The 20,160-nt window shown below is 65.1% G+C and overlaps 3 protein-coding genes across 4 annotated transcripts; all 3 read left to right on the top strand.

Moving 5' to 3' along the window:
* Positions 1 to 190: 190 nt before the first annotated feature.
* On the top strand, positions 191 to 8,663 carry SPAG5 (sperm associated antigen 5). The gene is made up of 24 exons (XM_086624596.1): positions 191 to 214; positions 475 to 576; positions 788 to 2,154; positions 2,236 to 2,428; positions 2,776 to 2,895; positions 3,026 to 3,118; positions 3,234 to 3,368; positions 3,681 to 3,800; positions 4,052 to 4,144; positions 4,369 to 4,503; positions 4,653 to 4,746; positions 4,840 to 4,933; positions 5,045 to 5,126; positions 5,513 to 5,646; positions 5,951 to 6,116; positions 6,283 to 6,451; positions 6,760 to 6,831; positions 6,975 to 7,098; positions 7,374 to 7,485; positions 7,704 to 7,784; positions 7,869 to 8,012; positions 8,192 to 8,266; positions 8,373 to 8,453; positions 8,550 to 8,663. The coding sequence occupies exons 1-24, from the start codon at positions 191 to 193 to the stop codon at positions 8,661 to 8,663; spliced, it is 3,924 nt and encodes a 1,307-aa protein (XP_086480722.1).
* A 2,761-nt stretch (positions 8,664 to 11,424) lies between these two features.
* On the top strand, positions 11,425 to 13,798 carry ALDOC (aldolase, fructose-bisphosphate C). The gene is made up of 8 exons (XM_086624597.1): positions 11,425 to 11,548; positions 11,631 to 11,842; positions 11,933 to 11,987; positions 12,058 to 12,218; positions 12,689 to 12,772; positions 12,860 to 13,034; positions 13,115 to 13,314; positions 13,703 to 13,798. The coding sequence occupies exons 1-8, from the start codon at positions 11,437 to 11,439 to the stop codon at positions 13,796 to 13,798; spliced, it is 1,095 nt and encodes a 364-aa protein (XP_086480723.1). The 5' UTR covers positions 11,425 to 11,436.
* A 1,807-nt stretch (positions 13,799 to 15,605) lies between these two features.
* Positions 15,606 to 19,849, top strand: PIGS (phosphatidylinositol glycan anchor biosynthesis class S). 2 transcript variants are annotated; one of them, XM_086624538.1, is made up of 12 exons: positions 15,606 to 15,642; positions 15,746 to 15,885; positions 15,955 to 16,066; positions 16,539 to 16,628; positions 16,772 to 16,881; positions 16,995 to 17,193; positions 17,532 to 17,674; positions 17,776 to 17,890; positions 18,152 to 18,297; positions 18,422 to 18,522; positions 18,884 to 19,094; positions 19,254 to 19,849. In XM_086624538.1, exons 1-12 carry the CDS (start codon positions 15,606 to 15,608, stop codon positions 19,527 to 19,529), a joined length of 1,680 nt encoding a protein of 559 aa, XP_086480664.1. In that variant the 3' UTR covers positions 19,530 to 19,849. The 2 variants fall into 2 exon arrangements, with proteins under 2 accessions (XP_086480664.1, XP_086480665.1); XM_086624539.1 differs by having other exon boundaries at positions 16,790 to 16,881.
* Positions 19,850 to 20,160: the final 311 nt, after the last annotated feature.

Raw genomic sequence — 20,160 nt, forward strand, 5'->3', positions numbered from 1 at the left:
CCCACCGCCCCGCCCACCACGAGGCATAGCCCCGCCTCCAGCAGCCTCTCGGCGGAGTGACGCGTGCGCGGAGCAGCCAATCAGAGCGGCGCCTGGTTTTCAAACGGGCAGTGGCGGCAGCGCGGGAGGAGCGGCCGGACCGGAGCCGGTGCAAAACCCGACACCGGAAACCGAGACCGGGAGCGGGACCATGCGGGCCGCCCGGACCCCCGCTGTGAGTGCGGGCCGGGGGGTTCGGCCCGGGGCAGGCGGGGGCGACACCGATTTGGGCGTCCCGGTGCGGCGGCGGGGGTTGTCCCGGAGGGGCGTCCCGGCGGGGCGGCCCCAACCGCGCGGGGTTGCTCGGAGGTGGCTGGGGGGCGGCGGTGGGTCTGGTGCGGGCCGGAGCGCGCCCGGTGTGTGTGTGCGGGCGGTGTACGCGTCCGGGGTTCGCTGCCGGTCGTGCAGCCGGTGACCCCCGGTGCCCCCCTCCAGGCGCAGCAGCGGCCCCGGCGCCCCGCCCTGCAGGAGCTGCGGCTGCAGCCGGGCGCCGAGCGCACCAGCCTCACCCCGCTGCTCCGCCGGCTGCGGCTCAAGGTCGGTGCGGGGACGGGGGAGGAGAAGCCAGGGCTGGGAGGGGGAAGGGAGGGGGGCGGGGTGACAGGAATGGATGCTGGGGTGGGCTCTTAGGGCCGTGGGGCACAGATGTATCTGCTGGGGTAGGGGAAATGGGGAGACTGGGGGAAACGGCTATGGGGTGCTGGGGGAAAGGGCAGGGCAGCCCTGATCCCCCCCAAATGTCCCGTAGGACCATGACTGTGCCACCCCGGTGCCCTGCACCTCAGAACCCGGCAGAAGTGCTATCCTGCTCCCCCCCAGCAACACCACCCTAGTGTCTTGCGCCCCGGGACCTGGCAGAAGAACCATCGCAGAGCCCCCAGGGACTCCCGCCCTTGGGCCCAGCACCCTGGAGACCCCCAGGAATCCCACTCTGGTGCCTGATGCTCCAGAGCCCCCCAGCACCACCGGCCTGGAGCCTCCTGGTAGTTCCAGTCCAGGGCCCTGCATCCCAGAGCCCTCCAGCAGCACTGTGCCAGCCCCCTTGTGCAGCCCTGTACTAGGGCCCTGCACCCTGAAGCCCCCCAGTAGCACCGAGCTGGCCCCCCTGTGCAGCCCTGTCTCAGGGCCCTGCACCCCAGCGCCCCCCAGCAGCCCTGTGCCAGCCCTTCCGTGTAACTCCATCCTGGGGCTCTGCACCCCACAGTCCCCCGGCAGCACTGTGCCAGCCCCTCTGTGCAGCCCAGTTCTGGGACCCTGCACCCCAGAGCCCCCCAGCAGCACCGTGCCAGGCCCCCTGAGTAGCCCCATCCTGGGCTTGTGTATCCCAGAGCCGCCCAGCAGCACCACCCCAGGGCCCCCCAGCGTCATCAGCTCAGTGCCTTGCACCCCAAACTCCCCAGGCAGCACTGCTCTAGCACCCTGCACCCCCGGGCCCCCCGGCACCAGCTCTACCCCACAGGAAGCTCCCTTCTACCAGTGGCGAGCGGTGCCTGCTGACCTCTCCTGCAGCCCCGTGGCCCCTGAGCTCCTGACTGGAGACGAGGGTGCAGGTCCCCTATCTTGCCAAGACACCCCTGAAGAAGCCGAGTCCCCAGACCCTGCCGCCCCAGAGCAGGGTACCCCCAGACTCCCTCTCACCGAGGTGGGTACGTCAGAGCCTGCCAGGTCAGAGACAGCAGCCAGCACCATCCCCTCGCCCGAGGTGGCCCCAGGTGCCGTGTCCTGGGTGTTGCCGCTGGTGTGGCTGGAGAAGAGCCTCAACGCCTCGTCCCTGCTGGAGTCCCTGCGGCACAGCCTGACCCTGCCCGCGCTGCACCGAGACACCAGCACCAGCGTCACCCCCGTGCCCACCGCGGTCGCTGGCACCAGCGTCACCCCCGTGCCCACCGCGGTCGCTGGCACCAGCGTCACCCCCGTGCCCACCGCGGTCGCTGGCACCTTCATGACCCCCGTGCCCACCGCGGTCGCTGGCACCTTCATGACCCCCATGCCCACCGCGGTCACTGGAACCTTCATGACCCCCCGGGACCTGCGGGAGAGGAGCACGAACACATCCACGGCTGGCCCCTCCTGTGCCAAGGACAGCTCTGCTGAAACGGACTCCTTGCTCTGGCAGTAAGTGTGGGGATGTGGCCCCCTGGACAGGGTTGTGGCACCATGGGCTGTCCTTGCCCCAAGCCCTCTCTCTGTCTCCAGCTGTCCCCGGGAGCAGCTGAAGTCCCTGCCACGGGCAGAGCTGGAGGGGCGACTGGAGAGCACCCTCATCATCATGGAAGCCCTCTCGCTCCAGCTGCGTGACTGGCAGGAGAGCCAGCGGCTGCTGCCCGGCGTGGGGCCGGCTGAGCAGAGGGATGCACTCACGCAGACGGACATCACCCACCCCAAAGGGGTAAGAGCCCTTGCCGGGGCAATGCCACCCCATTTTCCATGGCCTCGATGCCGTGATGGTGCCCACGTGCCACCAGTGGGATGATGGCCCCAGCCTGACCGCAGCCCGGCAGAGCAGAAGTAAAGCGGGGCTGCTGCGGCACGGCACAGCGTCACGCGCCCGGTGCTGCTCCAGCCATGTTATCGCGCCCGGCTTGACCTGCTGAGTTTGCTGGATTTGAATCCTTTGTGTGGGGAAACATCCCTGGCACATGTGGGGAGGTGTCACAGCCAAATGGCTCTCGCTGGACCCCCAGGGTGGAGCAGGGCTGGTGCGAAGTCCTCTCCTCTCTGCCGGGATGCCCTCAGGAGGAGGAGATCTACCGCAGCCTCTACCTGGAGCTGCGGAGGAAAACGGAGGCTCTGCAGCGGCAGCGGGGAGCGGAGCAGGACCTGCAGCGGGAGCTGGAGCTAACCACTGCGGGGATGGTGCGTCTCAGCTGGCTGGCATGCCACGAGTGTGCCAGGTCTCAGCCTGGCAGGCCATGTGTGTGCCCGGTGCTGGCTGTACCAGCCTCGGGAGCACCGCCTGAGCACTGGTGCCCTGTCCCTTCCCCAGAGCGCCTGGAGCAGGCAGTGCCTCCTGTTTCGGGACCTCGCAGATGCCGCGTTTCAGAGGTTGCAGGATGAGCAGGGAGCCCTTGACTGCGAGGTGAGTCCCTGTGCAGCCAGGGTGGGCACCCTTTCCCCTAGGTTTTGGGAGACACTGGCACACATGGCAGCTGTTGGCTATACCCAGTGCCTCCTGGCGCCCTCTCCCCTTGCAGTGGGAGCAGGCGAGGGCCCTGGTGTCCCGGTGCCAGGCTGTGCTGGAGAGGGTGCCCGGAAAGCTGCGGAGCTGCCTGAAGGAGCGGGATGCCATGAGACAGCAAGTGGACGAAGCCCTCCGAGCCAAGGAGGAGGTAGGGGGGAGCAGCTGGCAGCAGGGATCAGAGCAGGATGTGCCATCTCCATGCCTTTGATGGGGCATCCTGCATCTCTGCGGGGGGTGAAGGTCTCTGGTATCCGGGGAGGAAAAGCCTGATGTGGCCTTGGAAAGCCAGAAGGGCTGTGGGTGCCCAGGGCAGCTGGAGCTTTCGGGATGGGTTTTTGGCTTGGGCTGTGTCCTGCTGGGAGGGAGCGGGAGCTCTGGGCTGCTGGAGTGTGTGGGGGTGGCTGTTGGGAGCTGCCCCTCGTGTGATGTTGTGCCTGGAGCTGTATCCTTCCCTTGGCAGAGCGATCGCTTCCTGGAGGCCTTCCGTGCCCATGCCAGTGCCCGCATCGGTGCCCGTGACCAGAGCCTGGCCTCCCAGCAAGAGCTGGCCAGGCTGCTGGTGGATGCCATTGACCAGCAGGTACTGAGTGGTTGGGCACCTCCAGCTCCCTCCCACCCGGCTCCCCAGTGGGGCTGGAAGAGCATCTCCGTGTCTGAGCTTGAGTGATGCTCTGAGCAATGGTCTGCAATGGGCTTGGGCTCACCAGAGGCTTCTTGGAGCTGGGAAGCTGCTGCAGATTCAGCCTCAGGGCAGGCGCTCGCTTCCCTCCATGGCTGTGGAATGTGGCTCTTCCACCACACGGCAGTGCTGACCCGTCTCTCTTGCCCCAGGCATCCCTGGTTGCTGAGGTTCAGCCTTTCCGGGAATTCATAGACGTCATCTTTGAAAACCTGGAGGAGGAACGGAGAGCCCTGGACATGGAGGTGAGGGCTGTCCCGGTGAGGGCCGGCAGCAGGCTCAGCCCCTCGCCTCCCCACTGACAGGGTGCAGGCTGACGCCGCTTTGCTCTGTCTCAGGGCGCTCCATGGCCTGGGTACTGCGGGCAGCCAGGTTGCCCCCCCCATCCCTGGTCATACAGCCGGGCAGAGCCACCAGCTGGCATGGCTGTGCCATGCTCACCTCTGCCTGGCGCCGTCTCCCCTTGCAGAGGGAGCAGGCGAGGGCCCTGGTGTCCCGGTGCCAGGCCGTGCTGGAGAGGGTGCCCGGAAAGCTGCGGAGCTGCCTGGAGGAGCGGGATGCCATGAGGCAGCGAGCGGACGAAGCTCTTCAAGCCAAGGAGGAGGTAGGGGGTTGCACGGTGTCTGGGATGCTCCCCTGCAGCCCAGCTGTCCCCAGGCACAGGGTGGGTGACTTGGGGCACCCCTTAGTGTGGGAACACCCTATGGAGAAGAGAAGCCCAAAGCAAGCCCGGGGGGCACCGTGTCTCTGTAGGTGTCCTGCCAGCTGGAGGAGAGCTCGGTGGCCCTGCAGGACACGGCGGCTCAGCTGGAGCAGCTGACGGTGGCCAACTCACGCCTCAGCGCAGGTAGGGGCAGGTGATGTGGGGGCTGGAGCTGCCCCTGTCCCCGCTGCCCCTGCCACCCCCGGGCTGACGGGCTGACGGCTCTGCCCCTTGCAGACCTGAGCTCCCTGATGACAAATCTGGCCAATCTGGAGCAGGAGCGGGATGCGCTGCAGCAGGAGAACGAGAAGCAGTGGAAGGAGGTGGCCCGGTGGGTCTGAGCCCTGGGGCAGGGCATAGCCCCCTCCCTGCCCCATAGCCACCTCCTGCCACCCCATGTCCCCAAAACGCAGCACCCCCTGACCCCATCCTGTCCCTGCAGGCTGGCACAGGAGAGGGACACCCTGCAGCAGGATTGCAACGGGCTGTGCCAGGAGCTGCGGGAGGCAACCGAGTGCCGGGAGGTAGGAGCTGCCTGACCCTGCCCGAGCCGTCACGTGCTGTGGGCCTCGCGGGAATGCTGGCAGGTGGCCAGGAGCGGGATTAGCCCTCCTGTGGGGGTGGGGGGATTAAGAGCAGTTGGCATCCCGCACGTAGTGCTGCTCTCCATCCTGCCCGGCGGCGATGACAGATCTCTGGGATAATTCCCCTGACTGCAGGCGTGGTGCTGTCCCCCAGCCTGTCCTGTGTCCCCAGTAAACTGCTGGTCTCTGGGTGTTGGTCCGCTGGGGTAAAGCTGCCCCTAACAAAATGGCACCCCAAGGTGTGGGAGGGACCATGCTGGGGTCCTAATGGACTCCTCGGGTCCCTGGCCTGGTGCTCATGGCTGTGTCCTCCCACCCTCTTGCAGTTCCTCAATCAGGAGAACCACATGTCCCGCACGCAGCTGCTGGAGGTGGAGGCCAGGCTGAAGTCCACGCTGACCACCCTGCAGGAACAGAGCCTGCAGTACGAGGAGCTGATGAACTCCCACCAGCGCCTGCGGTACTGACCCCCTCACTGCCTCCGCTTGAACCCCTCTGTTTTGGGAAATGGAGTCCCTCCTGGGGGATGGGGGACACATGGGGATACACAGTTCCAGTTACTGCTGCCCAGCCAAGCATGGGTGTCCCGGCGGGTGGAAGTGACTGTGGAGAAGCCCAGAAGAAACCATCTTGGGGGAAGCTACCTAAATCTGTGGGGTTTGCACCTGCCCTGGCTCATGGTGGGAGGCAGATGTGGGAAATGTCCCCGTCCCATGCTGAGGAGGGGGAACGCTGCTCCCGCTGAGGCTGGTGCCATCCTGCAGGGAAGAGCAGGCTGCCCTCTGCCAGGAGCTGGAGAGCACCAAGGCTGAGCTCCTCGACTTGCGGCTCAGGAGGGACAAAATCTCCTGGTGCTCCACGGACATCACCGAGAGCAAGATGCGGCTGCAGGAGCTTGCCGATTGCCTCAGGGCTGCTCTGCAAGAGGAGGTGGGAGCCCTGCCCTAAGGACAAGGACGAGGGGGTGGCCTGGTGGGGAGGACAGAGCCCTGTGGCTCTCCATGACATAGCTTTGAGACCCCTCCCCGCTCACCGGAGCAGTGCAGAGCTGTCACAAGCCCTGCTCCAGCACCGCGCTCTCCCTCTCCCTTTGAAGGATGACGCCCCATCGAGAAGCAGAGCGTGGACCCCAGCTCCGCGGACACCAGGCTGGCAAACACCCCGCCGTGCCTGGACCCCTGCCTGCCGCACGCCGGCGTGTCGCACCCCATACTGCGCCGGGGGCTCCTTCGTGGGCAGCGTCCTGAAAGCGGTGTCAGGGAAAGGTGAGCGGGCACCCGCTGTCTGGGTGCTGGGGGGTTGGCCCCTCTGTGGGGATGGGGATTGCTCCCTCCTACGCTGGCGACGTGCACTGGTGCTGGGGATGGCACCAGGATCTCCTACTTGCCCATGTCCTTCCCTGTGGAGTTCCTGGTTGTTCCCTCGTGGCAGCCATGGGTTGGGTCACAGCTTCTGCGAGCAGCTGGGGTCTTCTCTGAGCTCCCCAGGGTAGATGGGTGTGTGGGTGAGCTCTGCTCGCGCTCCCTGCTGCACATGGGACTGGGCACAGCGCCTCTGCCCTCTTCTCTCATAGATGCCGATGAAGCTGCCGGAGGTGGCAGTGCGTTTACCAAGGACAAACCTGCCTCTACACCAAAGCCAATAGGTACTGGGGCTGTCACCCTGCTCTGAAGCTGCAGGGCTTCCTGCACGGGATGGGACAAGCAGGCATGCCTTCCTGCTTGGCTCCGTGTCCCCTGGGGCTGCTGTTCCCTTTGTGCCACTTATGAGCCTCTGTCTCGCGCGCAGAGCCCGAGGACGGTCTGCTGGAGAGTGTGAAGGAGCTGAGAGCCGTGGTCTCTGACCTCGCCATGCTGAGCTCCCGCATCCAGGAGCTGGAGCAGAGCGAGTTCAAGGCACTGCAGACAGAGATGTGAGTTCAGTGGGGGCTTGTGTTGAGGGCCAGGCATGGGCACTGCTCTCCTGGGCATGCTGCCTCCTGTGGGCAGCCTGTCTGGGATCTGCATCTCTCCCTGGCTCTGGATTAGACCTCTCCTGCCATGGCTAGAAGGGCTTTTTCCAGCTGGCTGGGCTGGTAGGTTGGCCTCTCCCACCACAGGGCTGGTGGGATGCCCAGGAGGGGGTTTGATACCCAGCACCGTGCTTGGCTGCAATCCCCATCCGCTCAGCCCTGCTGCCTTCTCCCAGCTCCGACCTGCAGCTCCGCCTGGAGACAGTGACAGCCGAGAGCCAGGAGAAGATGGACACCCAGGCTGCCACCATCACCAAGCTGAACAAGGCGCTGAGGGGCAAGCTAGAGGTGAGCTGGTGCCAGAAGTGGGCCAGCACTCACCCCAGGGCAGAGCCGAACTGGGTCGGGCGCTGATCTAGGACATGGAGAAATCTGGGTGACCGACTCTGGCAATGCCCCATGGGTGCTCCTGGATCATCTGACCTCGAACATGAGAAAACCCACTCCCCCCCCGGGGTGCTGGGGGTGGCCGGGCACTTCTTGACACCGCTTCTTCCTCCCTGCAGAATGAGAGGGAGCTGCAGGACGTGGTGAAACAGCAGGAAGAGAAGATGCTGCAGCTCATTGACAAGAGTGGGGAAGTCACGGTGTGTGATGGGGGCCTGCCTGGGCTGCACGCCTGGGGGTGCCAGCCACAAGACCCCTCTCGGCATCTCCTTTCCTCCCTGCAGAGGCTGAAGGGAGAGGTCTCCCAGCTGAAGCGCTCGGTCCAGCGTGCGGAGACAGAGAACAAGGTGCTGTGGGAGGAGTTGCGGGGGCAGGAGCCCAAGGTGGATGCTGCCTACGTCCAGGAGCGAGTCCTGCTGCGGCAGGAGGTGAGGCCGGGGGGGCTGCCAGGGCCCAGGGCTCCTCATGTCACACACCCCTCTGCGGACAGGGGACCTCTTCAGACCTTGCTCCTCAAGCAGGCGACCGGTGGGATGGCAGGGGACAGCCCCCCACCCTATGGCTCTTCCTTACAGCGAGTTCTGAGCAGCACTTGCTGTTTTTGCAGGTGGACAAACTGCGGCTGTTGCTCCTGGAGAAAGAGGATGAGAATCTGCTGCTCTCCAACAAGTACCTGGAGCAGGTATGGAGAAGGCCAAGGGGCTGCCCTGGCTCTAGTCCTCTCCCCCTCCTGGGCCAGTCCCTGCCCAGTTTTGGGGCAGGCTCCTGACAGGCATCTCTCACCGCAGGTTCAAGGCCTGGAGCTGAAACTCCATCATGCCCAGAAAGTGCTGAGGACCCACGAGGAGATGCAGGAGAAGATGAAAGAGGTGAGGTTTGTGGTTCACCACTCTCACCCTTCCTGTGACTGCAGCAACACCAACCTTCATCCCAAATGCTCTCACTAACGCTGCTGCTGTCCCCAGGTCCTGTTGGCTGTCCCCGAGGTGGCAGCGGGCTGCCAGGAGCTCACCAGCCTGCTGCGGTATTTGGGCCTGAAGCCGGCCAGTGGCAGCAAGGAAGCTGCTGAGCTGCTATAGCCTGTAGCGTGAACCTTCCTGTTCTTTATTCAATAAATAATTACAGCATAAAGTTTTGTTGGTTTACACAAGGAAGCTCCTGGTGCCCTGGGTGGGGACGACTCATCCAGCCTGTGCCGGCTGTGCCGGCTCTGTCCTCATCACGGGGCTGCGGGCACGGCTCCCTGCCACCCCGGGGCCCCACCTCCTTGGCGGAGGACATGCTCCCCCCCCACCGCCAGCCCTTGCTCTCAATAAGGTGCCGTGTTCCCCCAGCTCCCACCCCGTGGCCCCGGCAGCACCCGGGCTGACCCAGCTTCCCTCCCCAGGCCCCTGCTCCTCCTCCTGCCCTAGATTCCCTCTGCATCCCCCCTTCCTCCTTCCCCCGGTGGAGGGTATCAGAGGCTGGATCCTGCACCCCCATCACAGGGCCGTGGGCCACATGCCTGTTGCATGGCAATGTGTTTTTTTTTTCCCCCTGCTCCAGCACGCAGCATCCCCTGGGTAGTGGCAAGTGCTGCCTGCCAGGCACTGGGAGATCTGCCAGCTCTTGCTCCCAGCCCCCCTCGGTCCCTGCTGCTCCATTGGGAGGTCCCTTGAGGGGGTCTCCTGCTCCCAGCACAGCTCCAGCCTCACCTCCTTCCTTCCCTGCTAGGGCATCTCCTGTGGGATTCCCTTCCCGGTGTTCCCAACCCCAAGGATGCTCCCTGCCGCCATGGGGGCCATGCAGCACTTCCCTTCCCCCGGCATGGCCTAAAATAGCAGCGTTCAAACAAGTGCTCTGTTTTTTTAATGGCCTGTTTCTCCTGTCGGGGGGGGGAATCACCTTCCCCTGCCCTCTGCCACAGCCCTGCTGCCCTGCACGTGGCGGGTGCTGTGACGCCCTGGGTGCTGGCACCTTTATTTACCCCTGCACCCAGGAAATGGAGGTGTTGAGGGTTGTGCTGTTTACTGGGCATGTGGGTGGCTCACCAGGAAGCAGCACTTGCTGATCCCTGCCATCGCCTCCCTCCCTGCTGTGGCTGTGACCCTGCTGGCAGGGAGTTGGATATGGCCCCCGAGATGCAGGGCTGGCAGTGCGGGCCCCAAGCTGTGCCCGGCTCCAGGATGCGGGGGGAGATGCGCTCCCCTCCCTGGATTAGGGCCACGCGGGGCGGCTGAGCCCTCCTTTTACGGCGGGAATTCAGCAGAACACGGCCCTGGCAGCCGGCTCCGAGGGGTGAGTGGGGACACTGGCATTGTCCCTGTGCCGGCTGCAGGCGGCTTTTCGGGGGGGACTGGTCTCCTGTGGGGAGCCCCCACCCTGTCCCAGGGATCCAGAGTTCTGCGTTGCTGGGGTTTGGTCCCTGGTAGCAGAGGTGACGCAGCTAGAGTCCCTGGTACAGCAGTGGTGGCGTGGGACAGTGGGGTATCCAGCCTCGGGGTGGCACAGGTGGGGTCCCTGGCCCAGAGGTGATGAGGAGAGGGTCCCTGCCCATAGTTGGTAGTGCCAACAGGGAGGCACAGCAGGGTCCCCAGCAGTGGCAAGGGGGTGGCAGGAGGAGTCCCTATTCATAGCCAGGGACAGCACAGGGGGGTCTGTGGCACAGGGGGGTCTCCAGCAGCACCAGGGGGTGGCACTGGGGTGGCACAGTGGAGTGCCTAGGTGGCACGGGGATCCCTGCCCGTGACAGCGGGTGACTCAGCTGGGTCCCTGGCCGGGGGCGCAGCGGGGTCCCCACCAGCAGCAGGGGGCTGCAAAGGGGCGGCGCAGCAGGGTCCCCACCCGGGGGTTGTGGCCCTGGGGGTCCCGACCAGCGGCAGAGGTTGTCGCCGGGGGGGTGCGTGCGGCGGCGAGGGGGGCGGAGCGGGCCGGGAGGGGCCGGTCCTGCCGAGTGCCGCCCCGTCCGTCACGTAGCTCTGCGGCATCGCAGCCCCATTTACCGCGGGACCGGAGCGCGCAGCTCGCAGTCCGCGTCCGCCGCCGCCCGCCCCGCACGGTAAGGGGGAACCGGGAGCCGGGAGGCCGGGGGTGGGGGGGGCGGCCGGCCGGGGGTGCAGCCGAGGGACCCCGGCGGCGGGAGCCGGCAGCCCCCGTCCAGGCTCGGGGTGTCTCCGTGCGGCGGAGGGAGTCGGGCAGGGCTGGGGAGGGCTCCGGCGCAGAGGGACCCCCGGACATGGGGGTGCTGGGGAGCGGGGGGGAGCCCAGAGACATCCTGTGTGCTGGCGCAGCCCGAGCCGAGGCGGTGCCGGCCGAGGGGATCGCTGCCCCGGGGGAAGCACCGGTTCCCTGGGGCGTCCCCGTCCCCGCGACGGCGCGTACCCAAACCCCGGGTACGCCCAGCCCCGGGCAGTGCCGCCCCTGGGGTCTCTCCTTCCCCAGGTAGCGCCATTCCCGAGGTATTTCCGTCCCCCACGTATCCCCATCCCCGGGCTATCCCCATCCCCCGCCTACCTCCCACCCGGGCTATCCCCGGCCCCGGGGTATCTCCGTCCCGGGCCCCCCGCCGTTCCCTACGCCGGTCCCCCGCGGAGCTGCGCTCCCTCAAGATGGCTGGGCTGGGGGCGGGTGAGGAGGCAGCAAAATGGCTGGGAGCTCCCCGGCATCCTCCACGAGGCCGGGCCCGGCCGGGGGCAGCCGCCTGCTTATGCAACGTGCCCGCCGCGCTGACCGGCGGGACCAGGTCCCAGCCCCGGGGGCGCCCCCGGTCCCCGCAGGGTACGGGTGCGTGGTGGATGGATTGGGAAGGATGGGGGGGGGGGGCACCCCGCCGGCGCGTGACTCAGCCCCCGTCTGCTCGCAGCCACCGGCACCATGACGCACCAATACCCCGCGCTGACGGCGGAGCAGAAGAAGGAGCTGTCGGACATCGCACTGCGCATTGTGGCCCCGGGCAAGGGCATCCTGGCTGCCGATGAGTCCGTAGGTCAGTGTAGGGAGATGGGGGATCTCGCCCGCCGCCCCTTTTCCCCACGCCTGAGGCTGACGAGGGTGCTGGGTGCCCGCAGGGAGCATGGCGAAGCGCCTCAACCAGATTGGTGTGGAGAATACGGAGGAGAACCGCCGGCTGTATCGCCAGATCCTCTTCAGCGCCGACAGCCGGGTGAAGAAATGCATCGGGGGCGTCATCTTCTTCCATGAGACCATGTACCAGAAGGCTGATGACGGCACCCCCTTCGTCCAGATGATCAAGGACAAGGGCATCGTCGTGGGCATCAAGGTGCGAGGGGGGTCTGGTGGGTTTGCAGGGTGCTGGGCATGCTTGGGGGTTGCTGGTGGGACTCAGCACCCCTTCTCCTTGTCTCCACAGGTGGACAAGGGTGTCGTGCCGCTGGCCGGGACAGATGGCGAGACCACCACACAGGGTAGGTGGAGTGGGTGGGGGGGTGGGGGCCATGGGGTTGAGAGCTGTGGGGCTGACATGCTGCCTGGCAGGTCTGGACGGGCTGTCGGAGCGCTGTGCTCAGTACAAGAAGGATGGGGCTGACTTTGCCAAGTGGCGTTGCGTACTGAAGATCAGCGATAACACACCCTCCGCACTCGCCATCATGGAGAACGCCAACGTCCTGGCCCGCTATGCCAGCATCTGCCAGCAGGTACATGTCTGCGGCCATGCATCACCCCATGGGGTAGGCATTGACCCATAGGATGGGTGTTGCCTTAAGGGGCCAGGTATTGCCTCACAGGTGTGGGCACAGATCCATGGGGCTCAGCATTGCCCCCATGTCTGGGTATCACCCCGTGAGGCTGGACATCAACCCATGGGTTAGATAACACATCATATGGGTGGACATTGACTATCAGGACCAGGCATTGTCCCATGGGGTGGGCATCACCCCACAAACTTGGGCATTGCTCTGTGGGGCCAAGAATTGACCCTCCGAGGTTGGGCATCACCTCATGGAGCCAAGCATCACTCCACTGGGATGTGCGTCACTGGCAAGGGTGAACATTGGACTTTGGGGCTGAGCATTGCACCCCAGGTCCAGGCATTGGCTCACATTGCCGTGAGGCCAGGGGGATGACCAGGGATGTCCCCATGATGGCATCTGCCTGATATTTGCAGAACGGCATTGTGCCCATCGTGGAGCCAGAGATCCTGCCCGATGGTGACCATGACCTCAAGCGGTGCCAGTACGTGACAGAGAAGGTGAGTAATGGGGGGGGCAGCGGGGTGGGCACCGTGCCGTGCTGTGCCATGCTGTGCCAGGGACTCCATGCTGCCTGTCCTCCCCAGGTGCTGGCGGCTGTCTACAAGGCACTCAGCGACCACCATGTCTACCTGGAGGGGACCCTGCTGAAACCCAATATGGTGACCCCTGGGCACTCCTGCCCCACCAAGTACAGCCCTGAGGAGATTGCCATGGCCACTGTGACTGCCCTGCGCCGCACTGTGCCCCCGGCTGTGCCAGGTACCAGCACTGGCATGTGATGGGGACCAGGAGAGGGATGCCTGATGGCCCTCCTGGTGCCATAACCTCACTCTCTGTAGGTGTCACCTTCCTGTCTGGGGGTCAGAGTGAGGAGGAGGCTTCCATCAACCTAAACGCCATCAACACATGCCCACTGGTGCGGCCATGGGCCCTCACCTTCTCCTACGGGCGGGCGCTGCAGGCGTCGGCACTCAGTGCTTGGCGCGGGCAGCGGGACAATGCCACCGCCGCCACTGAGGAGTTCGTCAAGCGCGCAGAGGTGATGAGGATGGCTCCTGCGGGAGAGGGGTGCTGAGGGCTGTGTCCCAGTGGGGTGGTGGGACCACCAATGGCTGTGTCCCTGTGGGAGGGGGCACAGCAATGGCTGTGCCCCACAGGAGGGGATGCCAAAGGCCATAGTCCCCATGGGGGGACACGCAGGGCTCTCCCTGTGGGGTGAGGGGCAGTGAGAACTGCATCCCCAGAGGGCAATGAGAGATGCCAAAGGCCAGGTCCCTGCGGGGTGGGTCATGCCCCTTAGGGTGACATGGGACATCAAGGGCTCTGTCCCTGTGGTATGGGGCACACAGACGGCCATGTCATCCCCATGGGCTAGGGGACCCCGAGGGCCATACTTTGAGAGCCACTGATGTTTCCTTTCCCCACAGGTGAACGGGCTGGCGGCACTGGGCAAGTATGAGGGCAGTGGGGACGACTCGGGAGCTGCCGGGCAGTCCCTCTACGTGGCCAACCATGCCTACTGAGCCCTGGCCAGGCGCCCCACTGGCCCCGGCCCCCTCCCCGCCACTGCTCACATCCTGCTTCCACCCTAGCCACCCAGGGGAGCCGCCACGCGGGGAGGGGAAGGGGAGCGCGCCCTGTGAGCCGGCCCCATGCTGCTGCATCCGCAGATGAAGTGGGGGGCCTGGGTTACCCAGCCTCCGGAGGGAGCCACCCGGGTGCCCCTTTGGTGGGGGCTCCGGCCAGGCTGTGTGAGGGAGGCCTGGCCGCATGGGGGCAGGAGGGGAGGCGTGGGGGTGCCCCTGCCCTGGCGTAGCTTCGCAGTCCTGGTTGCTGCCGCCCTTGGGGCGCCTGTGTTGTGTTCGCCGTGTGCACCCTGTGTACCACATAGCCTAACAACGAATAAACGGTAGAGACAGCGTTGTACCGCCTCCTCCCTCGCCGTGAGGCACCCGGGGAGCGTGTGCTGCCTCATCCCATGCTGCTGTGTCCCTCTGCCAGCTCTGGGCACTGCCCGCAGCCTGTTGTGCTCACCTATGCAATGAGCTGTGTCTGGTCTTAGCCCACTCATGCCCATCAGGAGGCTCTGGGAGCCAGAGGGGGTGGCTGGGCTCTCTCCCTGCGGGCCATGGGGCGAGTGAGGAGCCCCTGGGGAGCCCACGTTCCTCACTCCCCCAGCCTCTCGTTTCGCAACCCCAGTTTCGCGGTTTCGGCGCTGCACAGTTCCAGCTGCGCCCCGTCACCGCCTCTCCCTGCGCGGCTCTCATAGAGGCCACGCAGCGAAAGCCCGCCTCCTCAGGGCGGGTACCGCGCTCTGATTGGTTCTGCTGCCCGCCCGTCCGCGCCGCCGTGCTACGGACTCCACGTCTATTGGCTGTCGTGGGGACCGGGCGCTCCGACCGGCTGGGCCGGGGGCAGCAGCGGCGCTCGGGTCTCCGCGCTGCCGCTGCTCAGTTCCAGCTGGCGGTGCCCGTCGCCGTGGCCTTCGCCCCGGGCTCGGTGCCCGGGTGTCGCCGACAATCGGGACAGAAACTCCCTAACGCAGTTTGCAGTGTTGGAAAGCGGCATCGCTTTATCGCGGCGCGGGTCTGGGGTGGGAGGGCGAGAGCAGGACGGGCTGCGCGGAACTTTCGTGGCGCGGAACCAAATCGACGGGGTGCCGGGGAAAGGGGGGGGGAAGGGACGGACCGGGCGGAACCGTTGTGACGCGGAAACAAAGTGACGGGGCGGGGGGACAGAAAAAGGGACGGACCGGGCGGAATCTTTGTGCTCTGTGGGGTTTCTATAGGGGTCTATCGGCCTCTATGGAACTCTATAGGGCTCTGTAGGTGTCTATAGAACTCTGTAAGGCTTCTATAGGGCTCCATGGGGCTCTATAAGGGTCTATAGTGTTTCATGAGGCTCTATAGGCCTCTGCGGAAATCTATAGGGCTTTTATAGGGCTCCGTGGTGCTCTATGGGGGGTGGCTGGGCTCTCTCCCTGCGTGCCATGGGGCGAGCGAGGAGCCTCTGGAGACCCCGCGTTCCCCACTCCCCCAGCCTCTCGTTTCCACCCCGCTTTCCCGGCCGCGGTGCTCGGCGCTGCACTGTGCCCGCTGCGCCCCGTCCGGCGCGGGGGGATCCCTTTCTGCCTCCGCGGCACGCGTAAAGGCCACGCAGCCAAAGCCCGCCTCCTCAGGGCGAGTACCGCGCTCTGATTGGTCCTGCTGCCCGCCCGTCCGCGCCGCCGTGCTCCGGACGCCACGTCTATTGGCTGTCGTGAGGACCGGGCGCTCTGAATGGCTGGGCTGGGCGTAGGCTCTGGTCCCCCGGCTGGTCCGGGAAGTGAAGATGGCGGCGGCGGCGGCGATGGCGGCGGATGAAGCAGGTACCGGCGGCGCCCGTTCGCTGTCCCCCGGCCCTTGTCTCTGGGGGTGTGCCCCCGCTCCGTCCCCGGGGAGCCGGGCCGGTGCTGAGCGCTGTCCCCGCAGAGCGGGCGCGGGGCCGCCGGGCCGCCCTGTCCTTCGCGGCCATCGCCGTGGCGCTGGGGCTGCCGCTGTGGTGGAGGACGACCGAGACGTACCGCGCGGCGCTGCCCTACGCGGACATCGACGGGCTGGGTCAGCTGCCGGTGAGCGGCGGGGCCGGGGGAGGCGGGTGCTGGCGCTCGGGTGCCCGCGCTGACGCTGCCGCTGCTCAGTTCCAGCTCGCCGTGCCCATCGCCGTGGTCTTCGCCCCGGGCTCGGTGCCTGGCGACTTGCCGAGGTCGCTGCCGTTCAGGGACGTGCAGGAGACGGAGATTTCCGTGAACCGTGAGAGCCTCTTCCAGCTGTCCCTGCCCTGTCCATCCCTCCTGGGTGGCCTCATCCTTCCCCGGGGGTTCCCCGCATGTCTGTGGCTTCTGTCCCCGCGAGGCTGGCACCGGATCTCGGAGCTCTGCGCATCCCAAACCTGTGTTTACCATCATCATCCCGTGCTGAGCTGGCAGTACAGGGAAAAGCAGGGTTCTCAGGGTGCCACAGGGAAGAGACCAGCTCCCCTCCCTGGGTGCAGGGGCGATGGCAGCCCTCGCAGGCTGGGACAAGCCCTGTGCTGCCTGCCAGCAGGGACCAGTGGAGGCCATGTGTCATGGTGGGGCAGTCAGCTGAGGTTAGAGCTGGTGCCCAGAGGACCTTGTGGCATGTTTCCCTGTGGGCCAGTCCCTCGTGCCTCTTAGCACCCGGCTCTGGTGAAGGGCCCGTGGGCCAGGACTGGCAGCTTCACTCAGGCTTTGTCTCCCAGCAGGGAGAACCAGTGTCGTGTCCCGCTACGACACAGTCTATCGCAGCACCACGGCTCAGGAGGAGACAGCGCTGGGTGCAGCTACTGCACGAGGTACTGGGATGAGGAATTGCAGTAGCTGGGGCAGCTCTGTGGGCAAGCAGGCTCCTCTTTCTGAGGCTGGCTGAGCAGAGGATTTGGCTTTGCTGTGTCTCAGGGTGGGACATGGATCGGATTGAAATTCCTAACCCTTCTAATGCTTCCATCTTCTTCAGAGGCTGATGCTGCTCTGTGCCTGCTGCAGGACACTTCTTTGGGCTCTTTGACCATGTACGTGGTCCCTGAAACCTCCTCTCTCCTGCCACAGGTAGGGAGCAGCACCCTTCGGTGCCAGCCTCTGTGTGCTTCACCCATCAGAGGTGCTCCTGTGTTGGCAGGAGCCAGCCCTGCTCCCAGCCCTCACCCTCACCCCTTCCCTAGGGCATCAGCGTCTACGTGGGGAAGCACCGCAGCGCTCTGGTAAGGGCTGGGGGAGGCCTGGCCACCCTCCGCATACGCCTCCAGCAGCTCACGCAGGTGATGTCCTTCACGGCCAGCTCCATTGCCGCCACCCTCTCGGACCGCATGCCCGACAGCCAGCTTGGCCATGACCCCCGGCGGCACTTGAAATCCAGCCTGGGTAGGGGTATATGCCTTAGCCCCACTCCCTGACCTGGGGAAGGCCTGCTGGCTCTAGGGGAGTTGCTGTTCTTGCTGTACCTGTAGCATCCCTGGATGTCTTCTGGGGTAACAGACCTTGGGGTCTTCCCTTCACCCTTGGGCGTTGCGCTGGGTCAGGATCCGTGCTGTGATTGCCGTGTGTTGGGGCACCGCTGTACAGCCCTGCATCGGGGAGGGCCATGGAGGAGGGCATCAGGTCCTGCTGCTGCTGGGAGCTCTGTCACAGCTGCGTGCCCAGCCTCAGCATCAACAGGTAGTGGCTGTGGCGGTTCCTCACAGGCTGTGGGTCCTCGGCAGGGTACGAGATCACCTTCAGCCTGCTGAACCCCGACCCCAAGTCCCACGCTGTGGACTGGGACATCGAGGATGCCGTGAACCGCTATGTGCAGCCCATCCTGGACAAACTGAGCTTGGTGGCCAACTTCTCTGTTGACTCACAGGTGAGGGCTGGGAGAGGTGATGGGGAGAGCCCCACTGTGGCCTTCCCGGGTGCCCCAGGACACGCTTCTCTGCCAGCAACGTCTTTGTTGTGCGTCTGCAGATCCTGTACTATGCTGTCCTAGGAGTGACGCCACGCTTTGACAAGGAGACCTCCAGCTTCCTCCTGAGTGCCCACAGCCTCCCGCACGTCATCAACCCTGTGGAGGCCCGGCTGGGTGAGCACTGCGCTCCTGACCGGGCTGTCACAGGACCGGACTCAGCTGAGGGAGGGGGGACAGCTGTGCCTATGGCCTGTGCCCCTTCCCTCCCCGCGGCACCGTGCCCTGCCAGCCCCAGGTGGGAGCGAGGGTGGCTGAGACCTGCTGGGCTGCCAGTTCTGCTCGGGGCTTGCTGTGGAAGGAGGAGCAGGGCTGCGTGGGGGGGTGGTCTGCTCTCATTGTTGGCCAGGGCAGTTCCCTGACTCTGTCCGGCTGCAGGCTCCAGTGCTGCCTCACTCTACCCGGTGCTGAACTTCCTGCTGTACGTGCCGGAGCGTTCCCACTCCCCTCTGTACATCCAGGACAAGGACGGAACCCCAGTGAGCACCAACGCTTTCCACAGCCCCCGCTGGGGCGGCATCATGGTATGGGGCCGTGGGGGTGCTGGCAATGCTCAGACAAGACAGTGGCTCCCCATCCCCAGCAGGTGCTGGTGGTCCTGCCAGCCCCAGGGCTCTGGCTGTGCCACGCTGACATGCTCTCCTGCAGATTTACAACGTTGAAGCCCCTGCTTCCCCCCAAGCCTCCTTCCCATTGCACGTGGACGTGGACATGGTGCGAGTGATGGAGGTTTTCCTGGCCCAGCTCCGGTGAGGATGTGCTCTTCCCTCCCCAGGCCTCTGTGTGCTGTCTTGGCACACGTGGAAATCAATGAAGTCAGAGCAGGCTGTACCCGTGCAGCCCTCTGTGGGCTCGAGGAGGCTGAGGGTGGCTTTTCATGGCCTTAGAGGTGCTGACCAACAGCCAGTACTGCTCTCTGGCCAGAGGTGCTGATGCATCTCCCATCTCCCGAGGTGGGAATCTTGTCTTGTCCTGCCCCTTGTGCAGGAGGCCATCAGATGTGGGTTGAGTCCTACCAACACTGAACGCATCAGGGAAGGGAAAGAGCTGGGAGAGCGTGTGGGACCTCAGGCTTGTGATGCAGGCTGGGACCTTCCCTTCTACTCCCAGGTTACTCTTTGGGTTATCTCGGGAGGAGCTGCCCCCTGAGTTCCTGCTGGAGAGCCCAGGGAACGAGGGGCTGGCTGACTGGGAGCTGGACCGCCTGCTTTGGGCCCACACCCTGGAGAACATTGCCACTGTGTCCACCACCTTGACCTCGCTGGCCCAGCTACTGGACAAAATTGGGAACATTGTCATCAAAGATGATGTTGCTTCTGAGGTAGGGCTGGGGCACCCTGAGGTGGGGAGAGGGCCAGGTGTCGCTGCCCCTGTGCAGACCATGAGCTCTCACTGGTGTGGTGCTGCAAGCTAGGCCCCCAGGCTTGTTTCTATTGTCCACCCTGGCCAGGGACTGACCATTGGTGTTGTTCCCACACAGGTGTACCGAGCAGTGGCCTCAGCACAGAGTGCCATGGTCGAGCTGGCCACGGGCCACCTGCACTCGGCTTTCCAGGCCAGCAAGGAGGCAGTCACCTCCTCTGAGCGAGCCTTCTTTGATCCATCTCTCCTCCATCTCCTCTACTTCCCTGATGACCAGAAATTTGCCATCTACATCCCACTCTTCCTGCCTATGGCTGTCCCCATTCTCCTCTCCTTGGCCAAGATTGTCCGGGAGGCCAGGCAGCGCAAGAAGGAGCCCACCAAGATGGACTGAGCCCGTTGTGATGATGCCCTACCTTAGGACTGGAGCTATTCTCACCTTGTGGAGCGTGTTGTCACGGACCCATGGCCCAAGAAGGTGCCCCAGAAGGGGGTCAGGACCAGACCCAGCGGTTCAGCTTGGGTCTGTCATGGCCAAGATGCAGGAGTGGGAAGAGAGGCTGCTTTGAGGGGTGGGAGATGCTCTCAATGTGTGTCCTGAGCCTTCCACCCAGCACTGCTGGGGTTGGAGAGGAGGGAAGGGGCTCCCTGTGCGCACCCGCCGGCCCTGCACTGTGTTCAGAACAAGCTGCTGTATAAATAAAGGAAAAACCCCGGTGGTGTGTGTGGGGCTGTGTGATCCTCATCTCCTGCTCTGCTGTGAGACCTCTGGGGGTGCCCATTGCCCTGCCTGCCCCTACACCCCCCTACCCCATTGCTGTTAGGGGTCTGGCTCCTATCATAGGGGCATTTAGCCCAAAGCACTGGTTGTGGGGACAGTTAGGGGGTTCAGCTGGGGAGGGGGTGGTTCTTTATTAAGGGGATCTGTCTCTTGTTGATGGGTATGGGAGGCAGAGCCTCCTGGAAGCGGGTGCACCTTTGTGGGGCACAGCTCCTCCATTCGTTATATTAGCCTGAGGCTCTGG

The sequence above is a fragment of the Tauraco erythrolophus genome, chromosome 21 (assembly GCF_009769465.1).
Source record: "Tauraco erythrolophus isolate bTauEry1 chromosome 21, bTauEry1.pri, whole genome shotgun sequence".
Classification (NCBI taxonomy): Eukaryota; Metazoa; Chordata; class Aves; order Musophagiformes; family Musophagidae; genus Tauraco; species Tauraco erythrolophus.

What these genes read in the sequence shown, in the direction of transcription:
- SPAG5 (XM_086624596.1), top strand. Translation starts at nt 191, where the DNA reads ATGCGGGCCGCCCGGACCCCCGCT. An exon ending in AGGCAACCGAGTGCCGGGAG is followed by an intron (nt 5,127 to 5,512) that starts GTAGGAGCTGCC and finishes ACCCTCTTGCAG; the next exon opens with TTCCTCAATCAGGAGAACCA. An exon ending in GAAAGCGGTGTCAGGGAAAG is followed by an intron (nt 6,452 to 6,759) that starts GTGAGCGGGCAC and finishes CTTCTCTCATAG; the next exon opens with ATGCCGATGAAGCTGCCGGA.
- ALDOC (XM_086624597.1), top strand. Translation starts at nt 11,437, where the DNA reads ATGACGCACCAATACCCCGCGCTGACGGCGGAGCAGAAGAAGGAGCTG. An exon ending in GCCAGTACGTGACAGAGAAG is followed by an intron (nt 12,773 to 12,859) that starts GTGAGTAATGGG and finishes TGTCCTCCCCAG; the next exon opens with GTGCTGGCGGCTGTCTACAA. An exon ending in AGTTCGTCAAGCGCGCAGAG is followed by an intron (nt 13,315 to 13,702) that starts GTGATGAGGATG and finishes CTTTCCCCACAG; the next exon opens with GTGAACGGGCTGGCGGCACT.
- PIGS (XM_086624538.1), top strand. Translation starts at nt 15,606, where the DNA reads ATGGCGGCGGCGGCGGCGATGGCGGCGGATGAAGCAG. An exon ending in ACGGGCTGGGTCAGCTGCCG is followed by an intron (nt 15,886 to 15,954) that starts GTGAGCGGCGGG and finishes GCCGCTGCTCAG; the next exon opens with TTCCAGCTCGCCGTGCCCAT. An exon ending in CCTCCTCTCTCCTGCCACAG is followed by an intron (nt 16,882 to 16,994) that starts GTAGGGAGCAGC and finishes CCCCTTCCCTAG; the next exon opens with GGCATCAGCGTCTACGTGGG.